The sequence below is a fragment of the Typopeltis vanoorti genome, chromosome 22, assembly GCF_054136105.1.
Source record: "Typopeltis vanoorti isolate ZY-2024b chromosome 22, IOZ_Tvanoo_1.0, whole genome shotgun sequence".
Lineage (NCBI taxonomy): Eukaryota > Metazoa > Arthropoda > Arachnida > Uropygi > Thelyphonidae > Typopeltis > Typopeltis vanoorti.
Genome location: NC_143570.1, coordinates 52,770,991 through 52,781,831, shown reverse-complemented (window position 1 = coordinate 52,781,831; position 10,841 = coordinate 52,770,991). Strand labels below are relative to the sequence as shown.

General features: G+C 36.9%; 1 protein-coding gene across 1 annotated transcript in view; it reads right to left on the bottom strand.

The window, feature by feature from the left end:
- Window positions 1-1,915: 1,915 nt before the first annotated feature.
- LOC150094421 (pleckstrin homology domain-containing family J member 1-like) overlaps window positions 1,916-10,841 on the bottom strand; it is a 137,841-nt gene continuing 128,915 nt past the window's right edge. Inside the window, exon 7 of the mRNA XM_090412248.1 lies at window positions 1,916-2,441. Within this exon, the coding sequence (XP_090268374.1) occupies window positions 2,383-2,441 (59 nt within the window). The 3' untranslated portion in view covers window positions 1,916-2,382. The remainder of the gene's footprint in view (window positions 2,442-10,841) is intronic.

Genomic DNA, 10,841 nt, shown 5'->3' with positions numbered 1-10,841 from the left:
CATTTCTTACCTAAAGAAATTCACAAGCATCCATGCCCATGGCAGGATTTGAACCTGCTGCCTGTTGGTTGCAGAGTGGGCACACTATCCACTCAGCTAACCAACTGGCAAATGCTTGTGAACATCTTTAAATCCAGACCTAATGCAAATCATGCAACCCAAATACCTAATAATTCTGTTCGCTCTCCTGATACCTCGAACTTTTCTTAACCGGTTCTCTTTCCATGTATACCATACAGGCATCTTTCTTCTTCATAACTCAGACAACAATCCAGTGCAAGTTTCCCTCTCACACATTCTATGAGAAGGGACATTCTCACAGAATGTCCCTTCCTCCAGAATCTCCTAAATTTGTGTCGTTTGGCACCACCATTCTGATTCAAACAACTGCTCTGAACTAGTCACAGAAATTATTCTAAATTAAACCTGCCAAAAAATTACATTCTTGTTTAATCTTTTATTCAAGTGTAAGCAAACAAAGTTTGCATGATCAGAAATTATTCTCGTCACTGTGAAGGCCATAATTTCCCATTTCATCCAAAATTCAATAACAGGTGATAATAGCAGTTCAAGGAAAACATTCAGCATATTACAAGTGGCTTGCAACAAGAACTCCAGCTTTATACTCAGCCTACACTGAAACAGACAATAAATGCAAAACCTCCTCATTTATGCATTTTGCATAAATGAGGTCTAGCAATCTTAATGGGAACTGTCCCAGTATACGGAATTACGATAGTGGAATTATAACATATATGTTCAGGTTGTCTTTGTGTGTGTGTGTGGGGGGGGGTCCACAGAAAAGTATCTTGTAGATCAATTTTCTAGGATAACCATTCTTTGTAAGGTTATTTGATATCAGGGAGAGTTCATCTTTGATGTCTTTAGCATGTGTACAATGCTAAGTTTCTGAGAAATGTGGCGTGAAGAAATGAAGCGCAAGAATCAACCTGTATTGGTTGTTTTGCAATAGACTGTAAGGCTGATGCATCCATCTGTTTGTTTTGCAATTAAAGTGTCCAGATTACATTCCAGTAGAGGAGGTAATCGACATTTTAAGAAGCCTCTTTCCCCAAGACATTACTTCTCTGTATCATCATTGATTAAAATCCAACTTTTTCCTATGGAATAAAACTATTTATCAACAATTATCAGGCCTTGCAATGGGAAGCCCTCTTTCACACCTTGTGTGGATCTCTTCATGGAGAAATTTGAGAGTAAAATTTTATCTCAACTAGACCCTAAACCTGCAGTGTGGTGGAGATATGTGGATGACATTTTTATTGATTGGAAAAACACTGAAAAGGATCGATTTTCTAAGCAAGATCAACTCTTTGCACCACAAAATTAAATTCACTTTAGAACTTGAGAAAGAAAACCGATTACCATTTCTGGACACTTTAATTACGAAATAAACAGATGGACGCATCAGCCTTACAGTCTATCGCAAACCAACCAATACAGGTCGATTCTTGCACTTCACTTCTTCACATCTACAGTATATTCTAGTACATAACTGCAAGATTTTCAAAAACTTCAGTTGCCAACTTTTGGCCCTAAAATTAAGGGAGTATTAAGTCTTACTAATACAGAACCAGAAACCAGGAGATTATTAAGAAATACTGTGTAGGGTTTTAGAGGCAACAACAAATCTGAAGAAGAGGCTAGAATATCATTGAAAGTTCATTTCTTTCATTCTCATTTGGACTTCTTTCCTGAAAAGCTGGGTGGATGCAGTGAATGGTAAATAACATCAGGAAAATGGAATGCAAGTATGAAAGACAACATGAAAGGAAACAATGCACTTATAAGCACTTTTGAATGCATGTGTATTTTTAATTTTTTTTAACTTAATAAATACTTACTCAAACTTATATCTGGCATACTTGTAATAAAGAACCCTAACATGCTAAGGTGAGGGAGTTCACTTTTTTATTTCTAGTTTGACCAGTGTTTTTAAAATATAGTACACAACAGTCCAAAGTAATGGAATGCTATACAAAACTAACATTATCAAAATGCCTCTAAGAAATGAAAGAGGTGGCATATATTTTAAAAGAATATGGGTCTATGAATCTCATTTATAAAAAGCATGACTGAGTATCCCGACTGGCCTAAGTAAATCTTGAATATATTTTATCCAAAATATTTATACATTGATATACTCCCTGTTTCTATACATGCCAATGCCTTTATAAAACCTGGTTCTCCTTCATTACATTTCACATTTAAATATATAAGAAACATTATAGTATCAGTGAAAATATTTACATTTATGCACCTAGCTAAAAATTTCCTGAGAACAGTTTTGCCACACAACTTAAAGCATATTACTTATTACTACAGTTTTCTATTATAACTCTTCACATATTTTCCTAAATTTTAATGTTTATCATCTCCTTCATCACTCTCAAAACTGATAAGAGAAGCATCTTGAGGTACTGAAAGAAAAAAAAAAAAAAAAGTTGCCATCATTCCTCCATTTGATAAAAACTCTTCAAAAAGTGAAACAATATTTACAAATGAATTCTACAGGATTAATTTACCTTTAAGTAAAAATTTTTCATGCCTAACCAAACCTAAAACTAGCAAAATATAAGTATGATTTTCATTGTTTCTCACTCAATCCCTTAAAAAAAAGTTAACTTATTATAATAATAATAATATCCTTCATAGTGAGGAATTTATGGAGACACAACACATTTGTTAGAATAATTACTTTACTTAATATTAGGAAAGCAACATTCAATGTTTTCACCTCTGTATTGAGGTCATCATCAGGAAAAACACATATGTATAAGATACAAGATTCACTATACAAAAGTAAAATGAATATAATGTTAATCTTCTAACCTAGCTTGACCTCTTGTAGGAAAAAAATAATAATAAAAATAATAAATTAAAAAAAAGTACAAATAAATTAAAAACTGAACTACATTAAACATTTCTAAAGTCCTCTCGTGTCGTGATTTTCTTCTGGGCTTGTTCTGGTTGCTATAAGGGTTGTAGATGGGTCCTCCACATTGTTGGAATGAAAAACCAGGTTTTGGTGCGATGTGTGGGGATTGGTGCCTTTCCAGTCAATCCTGTGGGCAGGTTTGAGTGTGCCTGATAGGCCTGTTTTACCATAGTGGAGGTATTTAATGTGTTATTTGTGTTCGTCTTTTCTGATTGGAATGATGCATCCTAGTTCCCCCTATGTAAGGTAGGTTACAGGTATATTGGATTTTGTAAACCCCTGGGTGGGCCAAGTATGGAATAGGATCTTTGGAAGAGCTAAGTAAATGTCTTAATTTTGTTGGGGGTTTGAAGGTAAGTAGTGTTCTGTCTATTTTTTCTGAAATGCCTCTGATATAGGGTATGGCTATGGCATTCTTGTAATCTTTTTTGTTTTTAGTGACATTTTTATGGAGGATTTTGTGGACCGTTTTTTTATTGTAGCTATTTTTTACAAATATTTGGTTAATGATTTTGAATTCTTTGGTCAGAGCCTGTTCATTAGAGCAAATTGTAAGGGCTCCATGTTTGAGGGTGCTTATGACTCCTAGTTTTGTGTTGGTATGAATTTTTGTGTATGTATTGGTCCGGGAAGACGTGTAACAAGTGTGTCTAGAAAAGGAAGAGAGTTGTTGTTTTCGATTTCGATGGTGAATTGGATATGTTTGTGTTGTTTGTTCAGGTGGCTTAGAAATGTATTTAAAGTTTCGTGGCCATGGGGCCAAATGGTGAAAATATCATCGACATATCTGAGCCAGACTTTGGGCTGGTCGAATCTAGTAGAGCTCACAGCTCGAAGTTGTCCATGTAAAAGTTAGCTATTGGGGAGTGGTGAGCCCATGGCCATACCTTCTTTCTTGTAGGTAAAATTATTTTGCCACACGAAATACTCAGCACAGAGTACATGGGCAAAGAGGGCTGTGATGTCATGTGAAAATTATTCTCTGTAAGAGAATAATAGTATTACTGATCAGGACATTAGTGAAAAAGGCAGTTATGTCAAAGCTGACTAATAAATTTTCGTTGTTGAGTGTGATGTTTCTAATTTTGGTTATAAAGTGTTGTGTATTTTTAATTTAGGAGGGGGAGTGACATACCAACTTCTTCAGTGTGGCCACTAATTTCTTGGCTAAGTGATAATTAGGGCTGTCGATCCCTTCAACTATCAGTCATAGTGATGTGTTTGTTTTATGTATTTTCAGAAGGCCATAAATTCTGGGAGGTTGGGCATAAAGGCAGGAATAGTTTTTTTTGGTTGTTTCTTCTGGCCACATGATCACCAATATGATTAAGTCTGTTGTTTTCTTTCTGATGTGGTTTGTATGGTTGTAGTTCACCATTTGTAAGTGTTGTGATCGGATACCAAAGGGTTCGTTTTTTCTAGGTATGCTGTCTGACTGTGGACATTACCTTTATCTTCTTTTGTAATCACAATGTCTTTGTTATTTTTTAAGGATTTAACAGCCAATTTTTCTGCTTTGGTTAGATTGCAACTAAACTGCAACCTAACCTACATATACGGGTCAATACATACATAAAAATTCATACCACCATCCAACACAAAAACTAGGAGTCATAAGCACCCTCAAACACAGAACCATACAATTTGCTCTAATGAACAAGCTCTGAACTAAGAATTCGAAATCATTAACCAAACATTTGTAAAAAATGGCTACAATAAAAAAACAGTCCACAAAATCCTCCATAAAAATGCCACTAAAAACAAAAAAGATTACAAGAATGCCATAACCATACCCTATATCAGAGGCATTTCAGAAAAAATAGACAGAACACTACTTAAATACAACATTAAGACTACCTTCAAACCCTCAACAAAATTAAGAAATTTACTTATCTCTTCCAAAGATCCTCTTCCATACCTGGCCCACCCAGGGGTTTACAAAATTCAATATACCTGTAACTTACCTTACATAAGGGAACCAGGATGCATCATCCCAATCAGAAAAGATGAACAAAAAACACATTAAATACCTCCACTATGGTAAAACAGGGGCCTACAAAACCATGCACTCCAAACCTGCCACAGGATTGACTGGAAAGGCACCAATCCCCACACATCGCACCAAAACCTGGTTTTTCATTCCAACAATGTGGAGGACCCATCTCCAACCCTTATAGCAACCAGAACAAGCCCAGAAGAAAATCTCAATACGAGAGGACTTTAGAAATGTTTAATATAGTTCCGTTTTTAATTTATTTGTATTTAATTTAATTTAATTTTTTTTCCCCCACAAGTGGTCAGGCTAGGTTAAAAGATTAATAAGCATTTAGATTCATTTTACTTTTGTAGAGTAAATCTTGTATCTTATACATATGTATTTTTCCTGATAATGACCTCAATACAGAGGTTGAAACGTCAAATGTTACTTTCCTAATGTCAAATCAAGTAATTATTCTAAAACGTGTGTTGTGGCTCCATGAATTCTTCACTATCAATGCTGACCACCGTGTAAAAAGAATGCTCCACATAGCAAAAAGGGACAGAATAAGAAATATTAGAATTAGAGAGATGACTGGAGTTGATGATATTGTGAAGTGTTGTAAGGCATGTAAGTGGAGATTGGCTGGCCATACTAGTCAACTGCCAGATGAAAGGTGGATACCGAGTAAAGGAAAGATCGTCAAAGAACAAGATGGAAGGATAATATACAAATATTGGAATGAAATGGTGGACACTGACTAAAAACAGACAGAACTGAAAATTTAAGAGGTAGGCCTATATTCAGCAATGGATGAAAAGAAGCTCAAGAAGAAGACCCGTTCTTAAGACTCCATTTCTGATTCTGTTATAAAAAATTTCAAGGGTCCAATCAATTCAGAAAAAAATAATACCTCCATTATGTTGTTTATTATTTTAACGGTATAATAGAACACAGAAACTAAGTAAATAATTAATTTATTAACTAGATGCTGATATTTCGCTGGTATTATAACCAGCATCTTCAGAGCACAAAAACACTGTTTGTCACAATACGCGAGACTAAAACAACATGGTGTACTTCAACAAAACTGTAGCAGCAACACAAAGACTAGAGTCCTGATTTTGGCGCCCTCTATCTGAAAAACAAAAAAACAAAAAAAAAACGCTATCATATATTACTAGAGTCCTAGAAAAGTGCTAGTTTTTTCTTAATATGACTGTCTCCCAGATCTTTGGCAAGTTAATACAGCCATATTTGTTGAGATTTGGAGTGTGTTTTAGGGCTTCTGTCGCCTCTAAGAACAATCTCTCTGATTTATATGGGTTTCTGTGTAGCACTTTTGTGTTTTTCCAGTTGATCCTGTGTGCAGGGGTATCCAGAGCATGGTCTGCTAGGCCCGACTTCCCATAATGATATTTCCGGACGTATCGTTTATGTTCGCTGATGCGGATATTCACAGTTCTTCCTGTTTGACCGTAGTAGGCTTGATTGCATGAGCAGGGTACTTGGTAGACTCCTGGATGTGATAAAGGAGGAATGCTGTCCTTGGGTGAGCGGATGAGGGTGGCTAATTTGCTGCATGGTCTGAATGTAGTGCGTAGTTTATGTTTATTGAGAATTCTTGAGATCTTTTCGGATGTGCCTTTAACGTAAAGGATGGTGACTGTTTTGTTGTAGTTCTCTGTGGTGGATGGTGGGAGGGGTTTCTTAGGAGTGTTTAGTATTTTGTTTATTTTTTGTGGATTGTAGCCGTTGGCCAAGAAGGTGTGGCGTAAGTGAGTCAGTTCAGCAGTAAGAGCCTTGTCATTTGAACAGATTGCTCTCGCTCTATGGGTTAGCGTTTTTAATATGCCATATTGTTGAGAAGGATGATGGTGTGATTGTTTGTGTAAGTATCTGCCTGTATGTGTGGGTTTTCTGAAAACTGAAAATGATAAGGAACCATCTGGGAGACGTGTGATGAGTGTATCCAGGAAGGGCAGACAGTTGTTGGCTTCCAGTTCCATAGTAAAGTGGATTTTTGGATGTTGGCTATTTAAATGTGCTAAGAATGTTTTCAATGTCTCTGGGCCATGTGGCCAAATAGCAAGCACATCATCAACATAGCGTAGCCAAAGTGTTGGTTTGAGAGTGGCTGTATTGATTGCTTGTTTTTCCAGGTGTTCTATGTAAAAGTTGGCTAGGGGGAGAGCCCATGGCTGTCCCATCAATTTGTTTGTATATTTTCCCTTTCCATGTGAAATATCCTGCATGTATTGTGAATTTGAATAGTTCAAATATATCAGGGGGGAAGTGTGACTTCAGTAGATTGAGGGTTTCTATTAGTGGTACATTTGTGAATAGTGAAGTGATGTCAAAGCTTACTATTAAGTCTGAGCTTTTTAGGGTGAGGTGTTGTAAGATGCTTTTTAGGTGTGCTGAATTTTTGATAAAGGAGGGAGAATTGTTAGTGAGAGTGGCTAGTAGCTTTGCTAAATGTCTAGCTAGTTTGTATGTGGGACTATTTATACTGTCCACAATTAGGTGTAGGGGTGTGCCAGGTTTGTGAATTTTTGGTGATCCATAGATCCTAGGTGTTTTAACATGGAAGGGTTTGAGTTTGTTAACTGTGTCTTTGGGCCAGGAAGTGACTTTTTTTAATAATTTTCGTGCCTTATTCTTTTGTGTGTTGGTGGGATTGCGATCTATAATTTTGTATGTTGACTGATCTTGTAATAATGTGTGCATTTTGTTTTCATATTCAGTTGTGTCCATCACCACGGTTGCATTTCCTTTGTCTGCTTTTGTTATGGTAATCTGGCTGTTGTCGTGTAGCTCTTTTATAGCAATGAATTCCTTATGTGGGATATTATTTTTTGGAGGCTTGGACTTGATTAGGATGTTGGCCACATCTTTGTGGTCATATCAAACAGGAAGAACTGTGAATATCCGCATCAGCGAACATAAACGATACGTCCGGAAATATCATTATGGGAAGTCGGGCCTAGCAGACCATGCTCTGGATACCCCTGCACACAGGATCAACTGGAAAAACACAAAAGTGCTACACAGAAACCCATATAAATCAGAGAGATTGTTCTTAGAGGCGACAGAAGCCCTAAAACACACTCCAAATCTCAACAAATATGGCTGTATTAACTTGCCAAAGATCTGGGAGACAGTCATATTAAGAAAAAACTAGCACTTTTCTAGGACTCTAGTAATATATGATAGCGTTTTTTTTTTTTTTTTTCTTCAGATAGAGGGCGCCAAAATCAGGACTCTAGTCTTTGTGTTGCTGCTACAGTTTTGTTGAAGTACACCATGTTGTTTTAGTCTCGCGTATTGTGACAAACAGTGTTTTTGTGCTCTGAAGATGCTGGTTATAATACCAGCGAAATATCAGCATCTAGTTAATAAATTAATTATTTACTTAGTTTCTGTGTTCTATTATACCGTTAAAATAATAAACAACATGTTCGACGAACACATAAGTCTGTCCACACGTTTAAGGATTCTTCACGGAGACGATATCGTACGCAAGACACGACGATATGGTAAGTGGAAGTTGAAATTGGCGCGGCAACTAAACAGGTTAGCCTTCTTAAAGAGGTGCCGAGACACCAAATTAATACCGAACTGTTTTAAAATCAAAAACAAGTTCCACTCGGCCAAAGCCCAACGCATCTATAAACGAGCGAGTGTAGCGCTTTTACGCGAACAAATTAACACCACTCGCCGGGAATTAGCACAAGCAAATACAACCATCAGCGCATTATGAGAATCACTGTATAATATTCTAAATACGGAACTTTGGCAGATCTTAGAGAACATCACCGACGCAACGGCAAAAAAAGAATTCGACAGAGTCAAAAACCGGCACCAAAAGAAGTTCGAAAATCTACAACAACGGAACACCATACAACGACTGCAATTACAACAAGACCTCGTCGTCGTGAATCTATCGTCACTCACATTAAGCAAAGAAGCCACGACTGCTTTAAGTCGAGGGCACAACTTTGCCATAACTCCCAAGCAAGTTCCAAAAGCCGAAATAATGGCGTCCATCGAACGAGGAATTTACGACCTGCCTCCAACAATAGCTAACAACATACGTTTAGATGTGGCCAACATCCTAATCAAGTCCAAGCCTCCAAAAAATAATATCCCACATAAGGAATTCATTGCTATAAAAGAGCTACACGACAACAGCCAGATTACCATAACAAAATTCAGACCATGTAGCAAATTAGCCACCCTCATCCGCTCACCCAAGGACAGCATTCCTCCTTTATCACATCCAGGAGTCTACCAAGTACCCTGATCATGCAATCAAGCCTACTACGGTCAAACAGGAAGAACTGTGAATATCCGCATCAGCGAACATAAACGATACGTCCGGAAATATCATTATGGGAAGTCGGGCCTAGCAGACCATGCTCTGGATACCCCTGCACACAGGATCAACTGGAAAAACACAAAAGTGCTACACAGAAACCCATATAAATCAGAGAGATTGTTCTTAGAGGCGACAGAAGCCCTAAAACACACTCCAAATCTCAACAAATATGGCTGTATTAACTTGCCAAAGATCTGGGAGACAGTCATATTAAGAAAAAACTAGCACTTTTCTAGGACTCTAGTAATATATGATAGCGTTTTTTTTTTGTTTTTTTGTTTTTCAGATAGAGGGTGCCAAAATCAGGACTCTAGTCTTTGTGTTGCTGCTACAGTTTTGTTGAAGTACACCATGTTGTTTTAGTCTCGCGTATTGTGACAAACAGTGTTTTTGTGCTCTGAAGATGCTGGTTATAATACCAGCGAAATATCAGCATCTAGTTAATAAATTAATTATTTACTTAGTTTCTGTGTTCTATTATACCGTTAAAATAATAAACAACATGTTCGACGAACACATAAGTCTGTCCACACCTCCATTACGCTAAATGATCTCTGTTCTCTACCATATAGTCATCATCAATTTCCTGCCATGTACACCTCAAGGTGTGTACAGGATATGATAGTACTACATGAAAAATTTACATCATTACTAACTTCCTATCTACAATTTTCCTCCATATCAGTCTGTTACTTGTCAAGACTCCAATATTATCAGATCTTATATTTCTGTCGTCTAAGGCACTTTGTACCGTATCAATCTACCTATATCTTGGTCTTCCTCTGGGTCGTTTTCCTGCCAACCTGGCAGGGAACACTTGTTTTGCCAATCTTTCCTTGTCCATTTTGTTTAAATGACCATACCACCTGAGATTAACTCTGCTAACGCACTGATGGATGCTGACAATGTCAAGTTCTTTCCTAATATCGGCGTTTTTAATATGATAATGCCATTGATGCCATCTGTTCATGTGCCTCTAATCTTCCTCAGGACTCTCATATCTGCGGTCTGTAGTCTTTGGTCAAGTGTTTTACTTCTGACCCAGCTCTCAGATCCATAAGTTAAAACTGGTTTGAACACTGTCTTGTATACAGCTAATTAGTGTTCTGACTAATTTCTCTCTTATTCCATATGAATTTATTCAATTGACTTCCTACTATACCAGCTTTATTGATTCTGTTGGCTATTTCCATATTTAATTTACCATCTTCACTAAAAACCGTACCTAAGTAGGTGAAATTGCTGACCTTCATACCATATCTATTACAACAGTTATACCATCTTCCATTACTTCCATCAATTCTAACTGCTGACTTACAACTGAAATAATGACTAAGTATTGCTTGATATAATGCCCCATTGACACCATATAACTGTAGCGTATTGAATACTTTCTCTCTTGACACCTTATCATATGCCTTTTCCAGATCTACAAAACTCAAATAGAGAGATCTTTGTTATATTCCCATGATTTCTTCACTATTTGTTGTAAAGTGAAGATCTGATCCTGACAGCCTCTATTT